Below are 17,674 nucleotides of genomic sequence, written 5' to 3' on the forward strand. Positions count from 1 at the left end.
ACTTGCTTCTAAAATGAAATAATCAATACCCACCCACCCCCACCCCCTTTGAAATTTCTTAATATATAGTTATAAAAGAGCTAAATTGTTATTTCTTTACAGAATTTAAATCTGCGCAGATATTTTTAAGGAAAAGTAATTCTTCTATCTGACTAAATCAAATCCCCGTTGCTCCCTTTACAACGACGGCGTATTCGTGCCATATTGACAATGTAGAGAAAATTTTAAAAAATCGTTTGTAAAATTTTTTAAATCGTTTGAACGATTTAGAAATCGTTTATACGATTTTTAAAATGGTTTGAACGTTTTGTTAAATCGGCTTAACAGACGTAACTTGGTAAGTCAATAAGCTTTTACAAATGCGGTTTCTAACCACTTGTCAGAATTTATACCATTTGTACGATTTGTTAAATCGTTTGTACGATTTTTTAAAAATCGTTTGAACGATTTAGAAAATCGTTTGTACGATTTTTTTCTCTTCTGATTCGGAACAGAAGCGTAGTGGATAAGAAACCTGGTAAAGTTATTGTATAGAGAATCCCTTCGCTGCTGACTATAACAGGTACAGAAACACTTATAATAAATTGTATCTTGTGAATTAAACTGTATTTTAATATTGTTGTAATTTTATAATTAGTAAACCATCATATCCAATTACATTCACATTGTTTTTATGATCGCTTGTATAACTGTATAATCCATCCACGTACCATACGTATTTTGGACCTTTGATCGTGTACAATCTTCGTCTTATTCTGTTTCTTTTTCTTAAACACACTCCCTCCGGATCTTGTATAGGAAGAAGACATCGAATATCTTCTTTAGAAACGGTAATTTCTGCCATAATAGCTTTCCAGTACCACCAGCTTTATCCACACAATTGATCACATGACTCAAGTGTTTCCCCAATGAAAAGAGCTACATCCCCTATGTCGGATTTGTTCTTACGTCTGAACAGTCCCAACTTAGCTGTTGTCCTGTTCAACATTCGTTCACTAACAAAGACTCAGTGAGTTTTTGAAAGGATCTGCGCAATTTCCAAAAAAATGAAACACATCTTAAAATATCCCTTGATCAATTTTTCATCGTATCATTCATTAAAACTATGCGTGGATACGCTGTCCTACTTGTGCAAGGTTTTCTACTACGCTTCTTCTACGTGTAATAGCAAGTAATAAAAATCGTACAAACGACTTTCTAAATCGTACAAATGATTTCAAAAAACCGTACAAACGGTTTTAAAAAATCGTTGCTTAAACAATTTTCTAAATCGTTCCAACGATTTTAAAAATCGTTCAAACAATTTTTTCTAAATCGTTTAAATGATTTCAGTCAGATTGAATAAATTTTTAGAAAAGCAACATTAAACAAAATATAATTATAAGATATAAAATTGTCATAAAGTAAAGAAATAATATAGTAGACTCGCCTCCTTTTCCCCTGAATATCTGTCTACATAACAGTTTTTTAATCAAGTGACTTGTATATTGATTTCAATGAATCGACCCAGACACTTTTGCATGTATAAGATTGTTACTATAGATAAATCTTTAGGCATTATTCTGAAATGCAGCACATTGCATCGCATGTCTGACAACATATGGCATTATCAATTTTTAGTAACCGGAGCAAATTGATGTTGTAAGCTTTCTAGATCAAAAACAGCTTTCTATCGATTTTCCTCTAGATTGACTTAGTAAATTTTTAAGCAAACCTGAGACAAAAGCTCAAGTGAGCTTTTTGGATCGGAATTTGTCAGTTTTCTGCCGATGTTGTCTACTGTCACCTATCTCGTAAACATTTCCATATGTTTCTCTAGAACCTCTGAGCCAATTTCTACCAAACGTGCCATGTAAACGTGATAAATTTTATTGAAATGTAGATTCACGACTTCTTCCAAGGGGAGATAATTAATTAATACTAAAGATTGGGTGACTTATTTTCAAGAAATCTCAAGAACCACTAAAAAAGACAAAACTTAAATGAAAGCTTCCTGACAAAGTGCCAATTCAAGTTCAATAATGTCTTCTGCGGTTACGGTAAAGCCACTATCAGCGATCAAATTTTACATTGTAATACATAAAAAAAATTCCTGAAAAAATACCGTTATGATTGCTCATGTTTCCATGAAAGCATCCTCAGATAATGTAGATTAAAGTTTATTCATCAAACCATGTTCTTCAGGTTTTGGTGATGAGTCCATATGAGGCGACATATAGAAAAACATGGGAAAGTTTGAAAATTTTATCAAAAAATTGAAAGTCATGACATGCCATAGTGAATATGAAATAATCATGAATTAGATTCACATCTGTTCAAATCATCACCCAAAATGGAACACACCCGGTGAAATGTAATAATTAATAATAAGAGCTATTGCCCTGTTTACAAAAACAGTTTTCGTTTCATGGATGTGTTCAATTTAAATCATCACACATTACTGAGCACGGACTGACAATACTGGTGAGTTGGTTTTGCTTTCTCACATTTCTACTCTGAGTTTTCTGGATTATAGTTTTTGAAATATTTCTCATTAATAAACAAGAAAATTTTTCTTTTTCTTGGGCATTAAAGATAAAGTTGACTTCGTGAAAAAGCAAGAATATGCCAATCAAACGCGTCCCAAAATTCTTAGTTTCAATAATTTCGAGACAATTTTTTATCTAATTTTATTTTCATGTGAAGTGCTACAAATAAGTCAGGATATTATCAAAAACATTTTTTTTTTTAATCTTATCTTCAAATCGGTGTTTATGGGTCATAAACACCGATTTGAAGATAAGATTTAAAAAAAAATGTAAATGATTACTGATTAACGATTTGAAAGTTTCGTTTAAATTTTATCACAAAATTAGACAACAACATCCATAATCCTCATTTGGTATCACTATGTTTGACAAAGAATAATACCCCCGGTATCTAACTCCAGGAAAGGACGAAAGACGTTCACTTCGACCTCTCGTAACAGAATAAGGATCCCTATTTTTTCGGTTAATTGAGGAAGAAAACTTTGGAAAGCTGTTAAAACTCCGGTTCTGAGGAGAAGTGACCTCAGTATATTGATAATTGTTTAAAACGGAAGTCGATCCGATTCCTCTGGAAGCCTGATAGTTGTTTGCAATGGAAGAAGCTCCTGCTCTGGTGAAAGTTTGGTGGTTTTTTGGCATGGAAGAAACTCCAATTCCTGTGGAAGGTTGGTAATTGTTTGCAGGGGAAATGGGTCCCATTGTGTTGGAGGCTTGGTAATTTGAAGTGGAAGAAGTAGTTTTTGTAGAGGCGTTGTTAATGGTAATGGAAGCCCCCGTTCCCGTTAAATTCTGGTAACTGTTTGCTATGGAAGAATCTTTCAGACTGTTTGATTGGTAATTGTTTGCAGGAGAAAAGGGTCCCAGTTTGTTGGAGGCTTGGTAATTTGCACTGGAAGAAATGTTTTGAATAGAAGCCTTGTTAATGATGGAAATAGAAGACCCCGTTCCCGCTAAAGTCTGGTAACTGCTTGCTGTGGAAGAATCTTTTAGACTCGTTGAAGCCTGGTGATTATTTGTATTCGAAATAGCTCTTATTCCAGTGGGAGCCTGATAATTGTTTGTCGTGGAAGATATCACTCCAATGGAAGCTGCATGTACATGATCTCCATGAGCAGTTGAGTTGGTCGACGTGCTATTTTGTGTCGAATTGCTGATAGAAGTGGAGTTTGATATGCCAACAGGATATTGAGTTGATGTCAAATCAGTATGTGAGGAACTTTGATTATTGCTTAAAGACAAAGGTCTTGATCGGCGTAGTGGTGGTCTCCGTCGACTTTTTGTGAAGGGAGTAGTAATTACAGTTCCCTGACTACTAGATGGAGTTTTAACTAATGTATTGAGGTTGTTTTGAACATTGTTAATATTAGTGGAAACGTTAATTGATCTAGATGCAATGCCCCTACTTCTTGAAAAACTTCGTTTTGATTTTTGTATTGACTGCCAATCTAAAGTCCGTGCTTCAATATTTTCCTGATATGCAATCAAGTACTCGGGGTACGTCTGATTTCTGTCAAAAACAATGAATATTGAAGGGTCAGAGGTATTGTCGACGCAGGAATCAAAACGTCTGTGTCCTTCTCCAGGGATATTTGGTGGACACGTCAAGTCTTCTTTACCTTTGGTATAGCTTCCAATCAGAACTTTAGCTCTAAACATAAAGCGCGTGTTGCCTTTTGTGTAGTTATGACTATACTTTGCAGAAATGGCAAAGTAAGATCCTTTCCCATAAACCGTTGCATTTTTCCCACTCAGACGAAAATCAAAATTGTTGGTACATATACCATAACACCTGTCAATTGAATCTGTGCCATGGAAAAGACTTCTTTCATCAACGTTGTAAGTTTTCTTTCCACCAGTTCTTTCCATGTTTGTTTTTTTCCTACAATTTTTTTAAATTTATTAAACAATGTAAAAAAGAATTTCATATTATTTTATAAATAAAAATATTAATATAAAATTTAAAAATCTGTTCCTATACAAATTTATGCGGAAAAAGTCTAACATTTCCAATGTTTTGCTGAGCGGGCATAATAAAATCGTTGGACCGCTTACTTCAAAGAATGGGCCCTGTCATTTTCATCCGTTAATTGGTGTTCCGTTAATTGGTGTTCAACAGTGGCGGATCTGATGTTACATCATGGAAGACAGTACAAAAACAATTGACAGGTATAACAAAACATTATTGCGTTTTGTCGGACCCAAGAACCAAACTGTCTGCCTAACGGCCTTAGACAGACAGTTTGGTTTTTGGGTCCAAAAAAACGCATGTTGTCCTCGAACTCAGTCAATAAATGTATATTATTGACTGGTTTTTAAAAAAAATCCTAAAAGAACATTGGAAGTTTTTAAATTCAACATTTGATAATACACCACTTCTAGCAGTGTTGAAGCACAATGCGCCTGTAGTTCCCTCTTTTCACAGTTTTTGTTAAGAGAATCTGACTCGGTAGATCATTTTTACCTTATTACATCTTGGTTCACATGTATTTTTTATGAGATTTAATAATGTAGGGGTTAAAATTTTTACGGACATACAATCACTCCCAAAATATATTTGTATATTGAAATATAAAAACAACGTTTAATTAATGATATACAATACAAAAGAAGAATTAATGATGCAAAGAAGACACTACAATCAACACATTAAAGCATATATACAAATTCACAAAATTGATAAAATGAACCATATGGAGATAACGAACAATATTCAAGATCAAAAGTCCATAAAGCAACACAAAATAGGAGCAGAGGAAACATGGACCTCCAAAACGTCAGAGGTGGGATCAGGTGTCTATGGAGGAGTGAACATCCCCTGCCGACCAGTCACACTCACGCGTGATCCTTGTCATGATTGGGAAATAACGGAAAAATCCGTCGTCAATTCAGAGTATAAATAATGGAATAACAATCAGTATGAAAAACGTCAGTCAGCATTTGACTCATTGATAAATTGAATTTGCTGACAAGGTCATTGTATCGACCATAGAACTTACGAAATGATAACTTTAAACGAGACTGCTGATATTCTTGTTTCATCAATTTGTATATCAATAATTTACCTCGTTTTAGATATTGTTTAATACGTAGAGCATGCTCTTGCGTATCGAATCAACTGAGATACTAGTATATAAATTCCGTATACAAGTGACGAAAGTATATTGCTGCATGAGTAAGGGAAGTGGACGATTAAGTTAAAGTCATCACGTTTATTTTAGAGCTTTATAAAAATATCATAGAGCTTTATCATAGAACATGAGCTTCAATAAATGAAAACCTGTTTTATTCATTGAGAAAGGAATGCAAAGAGGTTGCATCCTCTCCAACATATCTAGCGAGGATAATTAATCTATTCTTTAAAATTAATACATGTACATTTATTATGCAGTCATTTTAGATAAAAGATAGGATAGTTTATCTTACATGTTGAATTCATTCCACAATGCAAGATTCTGTATGCGATAAATGTTGGAAATCTGAAACTGGTCCTTGCTTAGAGTCTTGAAGAAGGAAGCCTGGACATCTTTGAACTCGTTACCTGTTTCATCCAAATCAACCCATTCGAAGTCATTTGAAACATCTAACGGATCCCAGTCACCGGGACACGATACAGGAATGGAGATATGAATTGACCTTGGGCTTGAAATAAAAAAAAACATACTTATAAAATTTTGATTGAAAAGAAAGCTCAATAAAACTCAAAAACGTAAATAAGTATTTAATCGCATCCCAATGCTACAATTAACATACACAGAATATATGTTCAAATGAGTGAGATGTTCATAAAGAGACTAACTTGTATCGTGATATAAAGTAAATTATACGTCTTGTTTTTATGTCACAGCAATATTTCAAAAATGTTTTTCACTTCACATTGACTTACAATGAATTTGATATCACATCAGCTAAAGATACAAACGCAGGACGTCTAAGAATAATTCGGACTTTGGAAGTGTCTATGTTTATCTGTCTCATATTAGAGAATTCAATCCTATACTTCATTTTATGACCTTCCCTTGTAAATAAATAGCTTTTTTGTTTCATCATGTATTTCTTCTCTAGTGTATACTGTACTTCATCCTGAAAATATACATTTTGAAAATAATAAATTCGATGCACTACTGTGATATCAGACATAAATTTAAATCTTTTTCAAGCACAATACATGTACATTATAATTTAAAATCAAAGCTTATTGTTGAAAATTATCTGCCTGTAGATTTCAGCTAACATAACTGAAAAACATTAATATTACTTTTTCATACGCTATCCATTGTTTGAAGTCATTTTGAAAATGCTCATTCTCCATTGAGTGTGGAAGGAATCTGAAGCCAATACTGCCCCTTGTTTGACGAAGGAAACACTTGTTAATCTCCGAATATCACAATGAGGTTTTGTCTGCTTTTCAATGATCCCATAATCTTTAGAAAAATTAAGGCTTGTCTTTTCTTTCTCCCTTGAACATAAACCTATTCAGATAAAACTTCATATATGAATCTAAATTTTCTAATTATTACACATGAAAATTTGACACAGTCAACCTATTCAGATAAAACTTCATATATGAATCTAAATTTTCTAATTATTACACATGAAAATTTGACACAGTCAATTTTATGACGATTATATTTTTAAAAAGAATTTTATTTGTTATTTGTTTTAAAGATTTGCCTCTCCATCTGCCGTGTCTTCAAGATTGCAATAACGTCTTTCCAGTTTCTGGTTTTCTACGTCATCAAAGCTGATCCAGTCTCTATAGATACGGATCTGCCAGAGGTATGGAAGGCGGGTGTGGTGTTTATCGCAGTCCCTCCCTTGACAACCTCCCGTCAAATTATTATGGCAAATGTTTGTCTTATGGGCATTCTTATCTAATACACTACTTGATGTTGAGAAAGATTTTTCTAATAAGAAATGGAAATTTCAATTAAGACTCCTTGATATAGAAAAAAACAAAGATAAAATGGGTATGTGTAATTTTTTGTCTGTTCTGTTCTCATTTAATTAATTCAATTTAGCCATCATACTTTTTAGAAAAAATTACATTTAAAGACTACACTTGTAAATAGAGAAAATAAAATTTTTATCTGTCTTTTTCATCGAAGTTTTTTTTTTAATAATTATGCTTACTTTTGAAGATATCGTGATCTGAGTTTGGTTTTCGATGAAGTTCATTCTGATCTAACCGCACACCTAATGGTTCTCCATAGTTCTCACTTTGAACATCTGCATGAAAATTAGCCATGCAACAAATATCTCTTTTACTTTTTTGCCTGCTTGGCATGTTAACCAAGGATTTTAGCAAGCTCAATTTTTGAGTCGGCCATCTCTCCATTCTATACACTGAAAGAACCCATTTGTTATGGGAAGTTTCGAAAGAATGTCCTCGTGGGCAACTTGAATCATCACAATTGTTTTTAATGAAATTATAGCAAATGTGAAGATATGGACAATCTTCTGCCAACAAGCAATTACGTGCTTTGCAGACCTGGGGATATCTCCAAAGAATTATCTTTTTCATTTCATCATCTGTATATTCTTGTAGACCATTTCTTTCTTTGATATCCCGATTGTGACCATTTTCAAAATCATGCCCTTTTCTGCATCTGGGACCTTGTCTGCACAATCCATTTAAGTAGTGTTTGCAAATATGAAAGTGTTTACAGTTGATGCGACTGCACTCTCTTTCTTCTCCAAACCCAAAGTTTTCAGCACAGATGGAAGCTTTTTTGAGAAGAGGCCCGATATAAAGTACAATGTTATTTCTTTTATACACTGAAATTTTCTCCTTACGTTCATTGAGCCATTCATCAAGATTCTGTGGTAAATGTGCATACTTTTCTTTAAAAGATGGCACATTTATACACCCACCTATATTTTTTACAAGAAACTTAAATACATTTAACTCGAAAGATCTTCTTTCAAAAACATCACTAGACTGTCCTAAAGAGTGTGAGTTATAGCTATACACATTGTCTTTATCCGAAGATGCTTCATCACTAGATCCTGCCGCAACTATCAATCTTCTTTCTAGACTTTTATTTTCCTGTTTCCTATTTTGGTGGGCACCTTTTCTACTTCTTGATTTGCTCCTGTCTCTGTCATTTCTTATTGACGCATATCTATCATATCGCCGAAAAGTTGAGGTCGCCCTTGTGGAGTTGTGCATGTATATATTGTCATTATCCGAAGACATTTCATCACTAGAATCATCAGCAGTTAAACCCCTCTCTAAACTTTTATTTCTCTGAACCCTGTATTGGTGGGCGCCCCTCCTACTTCTTGATTTACTCCGGAATCTTCTACTTCGAACCTCACCAGAACCATTGTATCGGAGATTTTTCGAAGTCGCCATTGCAAAAGTATCTTCATATTCTTAGCTTCATTTCTTTTGGTAGGATGGGCTAAGAATAGAGAAAAATAAACGGATTTTGTTCTCTTTATTTTTATTTTATAGTTAAAAATCCTCAATAATGCTAAATTATGGGATCAAAATACTGTATGTTTCAGTAAATAAAATGTCATTTCTTTAGTATTCAAATCGCTTGAAGAGAAATACTAACATGTACAAATTATATCTGAAATATGCGTTACATTATGAAATAATAAAACTGATGGATATTAAAATATCAAACTTACTACGTTTTACGCTGATTTTGTTCTTCTCGTTCCATTTTATAATAAATTGTAAGTTTTGCGAATGCCACAAACTAGATTAATACGTATCTTCGTTTGTACACTTGTGCATGTGTTTAAAAACGAGACACGTTTGAGATAGATGATAAAGATAAAATGATATGATGTCCACTGATTTCAGAAAATGATGTAGCTTATTAGGTTACTGTTATTGTGTTGGCGAAAGTTGGGATCATGTTGTTTTTACTTTTTTTTTCAAAATTCTTCTCCGGTACTTTTTTCTCCTCGAGTGTTCTCGGAAACTACTCGTGCGATTTTGATAAAACCTTTTCTAGGGTTAATCATGTTCATGGGCATGTTGATGTGCGGAAAGAGCTTTCATACTTTACAATTGTAATCCTTGTAAGAAGCCGCTTTATTGCATACCAAAAGGTTTTACCCTTTGACCTTGACCTTGGAGTTTGACCTACTTTTAAAAAACAAACCTCGACCATATCTTTCAAAGGGTTAGAGCTAGTGCTTTCATACTTTACATATTTAATTCTTGTGACAAACCTTTCATTTAAAATCAAGACCTTTAATCTTTTGACCTTGACCTTAGAGTTTGACCTACTTTTAAATTTTTTAAACTTTGGCCATAACTTTTGAACGGTGAGGGCTAGGGCTTTCATACATTACATATTTATTCTTTGTGGAAAGACCTTTCATTGGATACCAATAACCTTGACCTTCTAACCTTGACCTTGGATATTTCTAGACTTATGAAAAACATTAATCTTAGCAATAACTTTTTAACGGTTAGGACTAGGGCTTCCATATTTCATAAATGTATTCTTTGTGGCAAGTCCTTTTATTGGATACAAATAACCTTGATCTTTTGACCTTGACCTACAGATTTCCGAACTTATGAAAAAATATTACCCTTGGCAATAACTTTTCAAGCAAGGGCTAGGGCTTTCATACTTCACATATGTAATTCTTGTGACAATGCCTTTCATTCAATACCAGTAATCTAGACCTTCTGTCCTTGATCATGGAGTTTAACCTACTTTTAAAATCTTTTAACCTTGGCCATAACTTTTGAATGGTTAGGGCTAGGGCTTCCATACTTCACACATGTGTTCTTTGTGGAAATACCTTTTCATTGGATACCAATAATATTGAATTTCTTACCTTGATCTTGAAGATTTCTGTACTTATTTAAAACTTTTGCCTGGCCATAATTGGGAACGGGGGCATCAGTGTTTCACAAACACATCTTGTTCCCCCTTTCAATTGAAGATGATTTTTGTGATTTTAATTTGTTCAAGAAGGTACTAATTCCTGGACAATTTTTTGATACCAGTTTATTTTTGAGCATAAGTATTTTGAATATTTGAATGATACAAGCGGATATATTGGACTATGCATCAGCGATTGTCATTCAGTGTGAAATGTGTAAAATGACCCCTTTATTAGAAGGGAAAGTCGAGGAGTATATTAAAAGAAATGCGATTGGGACACCATTAAGCATATTAAATTAAAATATATATAAGTTGCAGTTTGATTTGTCAGAACGTCTGTGAAAATTTTCAATTTATAGTGGTGTTGTGAAAATTTTCAATTTATAGTGGTGTTCACAATGTTTCATCCCCTTAATTTTTCGTTATATTGAAAGAAAAATACAGTACACTGTTTTATGGGAATTTAAACTTGGGTTTGAAGAAGTGTTGAATACTTATATAACATTTCGTAGACAAAACATATCCGTGGACAAGTTTAAGGGCAGATGATACACACACAAAAAATGGATTGATAAAAATTATTCAGCTTATACTTGACTGTTTTAACTATGCAAATTATAATTTCTAAAATATTTAGATAATATAAACCTTCTCTGGTGTTTAAAATTCTGCCCTTCGACAACAAACCATTAGTTATTAATCTGTACAACTTTTTGTCACTTCAGATCTCATCATTCTGAAATTTTGAATTAAAAATTTAAAAACTGCGCATTTATTTTCATTTTCTTAAATCATAATATAAACATGAATTAAGTTGTCAGCATAATACACGTGTATTTTCAAATGTTTTGATCAAATTTTATATCATCTGTCATTGTTTTTTAGTGTTAAACCAGAAAACAATGGAAATTACACCACGTTACGTTGTTTTATACTGAAACACCGTGATGAATACTTTAATATAGTTTGAGGAAAATTTTACATGATGACTCGTACATTATCACGTGAAAACACTTTCTCCGTGAGAAAACACCTGTTATATAAGTTACATACTTATCTCCATCCTATTAACCAATAATAATTCATGATTTTAGAGACTATTCATTATCATCTTCATGTATAATTTTCGCTTCTAAGTGGACAAGACCGTACAGAAACTCAGTTGATTATTTTGTCAGTCTTTCGAATTCAAAAATGTTGAAATTATAAATTTTACTCTTGAGCGTCAAAGAGAAAAATCAGTCTGATAACAATGAGAAATATTTCTCTAATTTTCAGTCCACATCTTAGAATGACAATACTCCATAAAATTTCTATCAAGGTTTATCCTCTTTCAGTCAAAAATTATAAATTACTCAAATTATAACTTACAGTGAAGGGTGTAAAATAAAATAAGATTTACATCATCGTCCAATTTACATTTTGATTCTATTGATGAAAAGCAGATAGCCTAATTGCAGAAACACACATTTTTTCACCCAAGATTAACCCTAGCCGAACAATTTTCAAGGCAAATATTGTATTTTCCTCTTTCTGATACTTCTAACATGAACATTTAGTTTTTATGTAATAAAAGTAAGAAAGAATACATGTACATGTAAGTCTTTTCACAATACTGTAAAGAAAATTAACCCTTGAACTTCTCATAGATACAATGTAGTTAATTTATCAGTTCATGAGTTGTTCTATACTGGACCAAAATAATTTTTGTCCATTTTTATTTTCTGTCCACTCTATATTGCGGATAGATTTCAGCAAAATTTTCATGGAATTTGTCATATGCTCAGATCTGATTTTTCCTAAAACAATAAGAATAATTTCTCCAATTCTACCGTCAGCCAGAGCATGGTTTGCAAGGGTTGCTTCATAGTGGCACCACTGATCACTCATAAAATTGGGAGATAATACAAGGATAAATTTTCTACTAACTTCAATGCTATCAAGAATTTCATCGACAAAGATTCCCCCAGGAATGATGTCTCTTTCGTGAAGGCAAAGTTTGTATTTTCTTCTATTTTCTAAATTTTCGACAAGTTCCGACATGATCCATTTCCTGTCTCGTGTATTGTATGCAACAAATCCGTCATACTGATACCCATCAGATAACAGTCTCGTATACCTTTTGAGATTTCTACGTTTACATATGTGAATATAGTATTTTATGTCCCATCTAAGTTTCCAGGCAAGGACAATCGTAAAAGAAATATTGGATATTATTCCACAAAAGGTAAATGATAAAATCATATATTGATTCAACTGATGACACATGCGAAAATCAACCCTTAAAAGATACTGATTTTGCAGCTTTACTGGTGTTTTGCATGTATATCGGAATGGATAAGCAACCACCTTATGGTTGTTAATTCTCAGCCAGTTGGAAAACCATTCAAGTTCACAGTCACAATTAAAGGGGTTTGATGATAAATCTAATCGAAGCTTCTTCTTTTTCCAGATAAATTCTGGAAAAGAAGATTGAGAAACTGTAAAAATAGAGTTCCAACCAAACGATATTTCTTCCAATTTCCATAGGTTTTCAATGTCCTTTTTTTGAAGGTTCTGTATATGATTGTAGGTAAAATCTAGCTTTTGGAGTTCTGGCAATCCTTGTAAAGACGACATATACTTAATGCCGCATCCTCGGATTAATAGGGATCTCAAATGTCTTAAAGGCGACAGCATCTTTGTTAAATTGGTCAAAAATAATGTCATTCTTCTCATTTGAAGTTCCTGCAGTAGAGGGCAATGTTTAAACAATATATGATTATCACCTTGAAAACTGTCAATAGAAAGATTAACAAGACTTCGCGATTCCAGAGCCCTTGTTTCTATTGATGCTTTGACCTGGAGATGATTCAAAATCAGAGCTTTCAAGCTTATTAGTTTTACAAATGAACGAGAGCATATTGTAAAAAATGGGTTACGAGACAAGTCTAGATGTATAAGTTTCGGCAGACAATTTCCTCTTTTCTGGAAGAAACTTGTATCTCTAAGACTGTTTCTTGCCAGATCTAAATACTGAAGCTTTAAAAATACCGTTTCCTTAGAGACATGTAAGTGAGTAATTCTGTTGCTTCCTAGATCCAATTTACTTAACTTCTTAAGTGTGGAAAGTGTTGTAAAATTGAAAATATTCACATTTATACCTACTAAACATAATTCTCGCAGTTGTAAGAACCATTCATTTCTAAATCCAGAAAATTGATTATTCGACCCATTAAAATAATTCCCAGACACATCTAGAATCTTGATTCTCGATTTACCAAGAGATCTTGTGGCTAAATATAGCACCTTTCCTGTTATCCTATTATAAGATAAGTCAAACTTCACAAGGCTACTGAGAGTTTGAAAAGCGGATTTAGAGATGCTTTCAATGTTACAATGTTTCATTATGAGACTTTTTAATTTCAGATGAGCTACTGGATTGAAATCTTCGTCCTTCAAATCAGGAAAATCATTTCCGGTAAGGATGAGGGAAGTTATAGTCCTGGGGAGTCCTCTTGGAAGGGTAGAAAGATTCTTATAGGAGGAATCCGCTGTTGACTTGTTCCGACAAAAGCAGTTCTTGGTTTGGCAGTAGGAAACATGATGTTTTTCTTCACTAACTATATTTGCTCCAGCAAAAAAAAATTGACGAGAAAAGCAACAGCAAGTGCATTGTTCCTTCCATGGATACTTCTTCAACTTCACATTTACAATATACATGTACCTGTTTGAAGCATATATGGAAGCATACATATGTTATATATGGTGGCATATCTATGCCATCCACATAACGTTTTGTTAACATAACATAATTATCATGTCAAATCAAGATAACTATCGTCAAGTCATGAGAAGTTCATGTTTATCGACAAACGCCAAACGACGACTTTTTTTTTTTTTATCTTGTCCATCCAAGATAAGCAATCTTATTTTTGAGATAGCTATTATATTCATGAAAAAATAAGTTATCTCGTCATGTAGAGAGAGAGAGAGAGAGAGAGAGAGAGAGAGAGAGAGATAGCTATCTCAACAAATGTTATACATGTATCTTATCTTGACTGGACAAGATATAAAGTTTGTTTTTGTTGTCAAACCAGAAAGTTATCATGAATTGAGGAGATAGTTATCTGGACTTGACATGATATGCTATGTTAACAAAATATAAGTGGATGGCATAAATATGCCACTATAGTTATATTCTCGATATTTTAAAGCACACATATTTCTTTATCTTATATGGTGGCATATTTATGCCATCTACATAACTTTTTGTTAACATAGCATATCATGTCAAATCAAGATAATTCCCTGGTCAAGTCATGATAATTTTCTTGTTTGTTGACAAACGCCGACTTATTTCTTGTCAAGATAAGCAATCGTATTTTTGCGATAGCTATCTTATTCATGATGCAATACAAGTTATCGCATCATGTCAAGATAGCTATCGCAACAAATATGATAACTTATCTTGACTGGAAAAGATATAAAGTTAATGTTTGTCGACAAACCAGAAAGGTATCATGACTTGAGATAGTTATGATATACTATGCTAACCAAAAGTTATGTGGATGGCATAAATATGCCACCATAATCATTGTGGTGGCATATTTATGAGATCTACATAACTTTTTGTTAGCATAGCATATCATGTCAAATCAAGATAAGAATCTCGTCAAGTCATGATAACTGTCTGGTTTGTCGACAGACATCGACTTTATATCTTGTGCAGTCAAGATAGGATATCACATTTGTTACAATATCTATTTTGTTCATAATGCAAGATAAATTATCTCGTCATGTCAAGATAGCTATCTCAACAAATGTGATATTTTATCTTGACTGGACAAGATATAAAGTCGATTTTTGTCAACAAACCAGAAAGTTGTCTTAAATTGACGAGATAGTTATCTTGACTTAGCATGGTTTGCTATGGTAACAAAAAGTTCTGTGGATGTCATAAATATGCCACGATACTGTAACGTTAGACTACCTACCTTCAACTGAATTAAGTTAACGCCTTAAAGTCCAAACTCGGTTTTGAAAAATGCCCCTTTGTCTCGCTTCCGCACTAAATTATAAAAAAGCATATAATCCAATTTTACTTCAAGCAAGGAAATATTTTGATTGATCATTATTTTTTTTAAGAGCGTTAGGTACAAATTAGTTTTAAAACAATCGTATGGTATGCAACATTTTAAGAAAATGATATGCTTATATAGAACAGAAAAATTCATGCAGTAACTTAATTTTATATACACGTAGTTTAGATCTACTGAGTAACGCTTGGGGTCATTAATAATCCAATAAGAAAGATAAATTGTAATGGGATGTATATTATTGCTACAGAAATTTTTATATTCAAAGATCTTTTTAGTCAAATTGTTCCCTGCAAGTTATGCCAAAACTGTTTCATGTTATAAAATACATTTCTCCGGGAATTTCATAAGCCTTAAACGACGTTTCTTGAGTGAGTCGAGGGATTATGAACCTAAATGATTCTTTCTACAGACTAACACACCCACAAATCGGAAACACTTGTTATTTGGTATAAGGTAAACGTTTTAAGAAACGAAACACATACTACATGGCACATTTCGTACTTGACACCAAAACTTTCTAGGGCTTTTTAATATATATTTATATACAAATACCATAAGCAGACTTAATATAATGGACGACTTCTCTTTATGGTCTCACTCTCGCAAAATGGCACACTTGCGTAGGCAATATATATTCGGTATTGAAAAAAGTAGTCAGGCATAGAAATCCTCATACCAGCGTGCTGCTGAAGAAAAAAAATAGATTATGGTTCACTTACACTGTACTTACCCAATAAAATAGGTATGGCCAAACATTTGTTCACTTTGCAGGTACCCTGTAGAACCTGAGCACACCAGTGTACTGTCGCAAGATCCAAGCAGTAATGGTGGCAACATTTATATTTATGAGAGGGTGAGGAAACACACTTGTGACTATGCACAAGTAGGTCAAGTCTAGAACAGGAATATAACTTTCAAAATCTCTTCACGATTATTGCATAGTTCAAGCAAGGAAGCCTTTAATGGAAAGCACGTCCTCGGACATATGCATATATAATTGGCTTTTCGAGAATTACCTCTAGAACTCTCTTTCAAAACATTTAACTTTATAAAAAGTAAAACAATTGTGAAAAAATATACGAAAAAATACCCTAGTCAATATTGATTATGAGAAAGATTTTAAAACTTATTTTCAGTTAAATGTCGACTAACAATGGAATAATAACAATAAAATAAATTTATAAAGCTCTATTTAAAGATGTGTGTGATAGAATTTATAACATTCAAATTCTTAAGTGACATACCTATAAAATTACGTTCCTAATAAAACTGAAAAGATAATATAAATTGTAAGGTAATGCATATTTAACAAGAGGCCCAGGGGCCACATCGCTCACCTGAGCACATCGGCTAGGGAAAAGCACAAATCAGATCAGAATTGAAAAGTTTACCGGGGGGGGGGGGGGGGGGCTTCCCCAATTCTAATACTACTTGAGAATGCCTCCATATCAATTCTGCATATAACTTCTTCAGAAAGTTCTTGAGAAAAAGATTTTTATAGAATTTTTAAAAACATTTTGTTTATATATTACTATATTCATGATTTGAACAAATTTAAATCTTCAATACATGAGGATGCTTACATGTCAATATGACTTAACATAGCTTTTCTGTTATTGAGATTTTCCCCTTTTTTTTCCAATGTAAAACTTGGACCCCCATTGTGGTCCCACCCTACCCCTGGGGGTTATGATTTGAACAAACTAGAATCTACAGTACCTGAGGATGCTTCCATATAAATATCACTAATCATGGCTTTGCAGTACTTGAGAAGAAAATTTTTAAAGATTTCCCTATATATTCCTATGTAAAACTTTGATCGGCCATTGTGGCCCCACCCTACCCCCGGGGGTCATGATTTGAACAAACTTGAATGTACACTACCTGAGGATGATTCAACATGAGTTTCATCTTTCCTGTCCCAATGGTTCTTGAGAAGAAGATTTTTAAACCAGTAATTTTCCACTTATTCCTAATTATCTCCCTTGGAAGAAGGCTTGGTCCTTTAAGTAAGTAAGTAAGTAAATTTTATTTGAAGTCGGCAATGTATACATTACATAACAAGAAACATGAGCTCTGTAGAGCTTTCTAAACCGACTATCACAGTTAAAATATCACAAGAAAACATTTACAACATAAATTAACATGCAAAAACACATGTACATATATACACATACATATGGCAGATAAAACGAATTTTAAGAAT

The 17,674-nt window shown here is 33.1% G+C and overlaps 2 protein-coding genes across 2 annotated transcripts; both read right to left on the reverse strand.

Moving 5' to 3' along the window:
- Positions 1–2,800: 2,800 nt before the first annotated feature.
- Positions 2,801–9,246, reverse strand: LOC134267533 (uncharacterized). The gene is given in 8 exon segments (XM_062749726.1): positions 2,801–4,407; positions 5,952–6,167; positions 6,412–6,608; positions 6,784–6,825; positions 6,828–6,997; positions 7,235–7,432; positions 7,659–8,932; positions 9,168–9,246. Coding segments are annotated over 7 exon segments (3,612 nt in total). The 5' UTR covers positions 8,884–8,932; positions 9,168–9,246; the 3' UTR covers positions 2,801–2,843.
- Positions 9,247–12,008: 2,762 nt separating this feature from the next.
- Positions 12,009–14,089, reverse strand: LOC134267531 (toll-like receptor 4). The gene has a single exon (XM_062749725.1). It carries the CDS (start codon positions 14,087–14,089, stop codon positions 12,056–12,058), a length of 2,034 nt encoding a protein of 677 aa, XP_062605709.1. The 3' UTR covers positions 12,009–12,055.
- Positions 14,090–17,674: the final 3,585 nt, after the last annotated feature.

The sequence above is a fragment of the Saccostrea cucullata genome, unplaced genomic scaffold, assembly GCF_032062105.1.
Source record: "Saccostrea cucullata isolate Sc308-1 unplaced genomic scaffold, CSIRO_AGI_Scuc_v1 ctg9879, whole genome shotgun sequence".
Taxonomy (NCBI): domain Eukaryota; kingdom Metazoa; phylum Mollusca; class Bivalvia; order Ostreida; family Ostreidae; genus Saccostrea; species Saccostrea cuccullata.

What these genes read in the sequence shown, in the direction of transcription:
- LOC134267531 (XM_062749725.1), bottom strand. Translation starts at nt 14,089, where the DNA reads ATGTATATTGTAAATGTGAAGTTGAAGAAGTATCCATGGAAGGAACAA.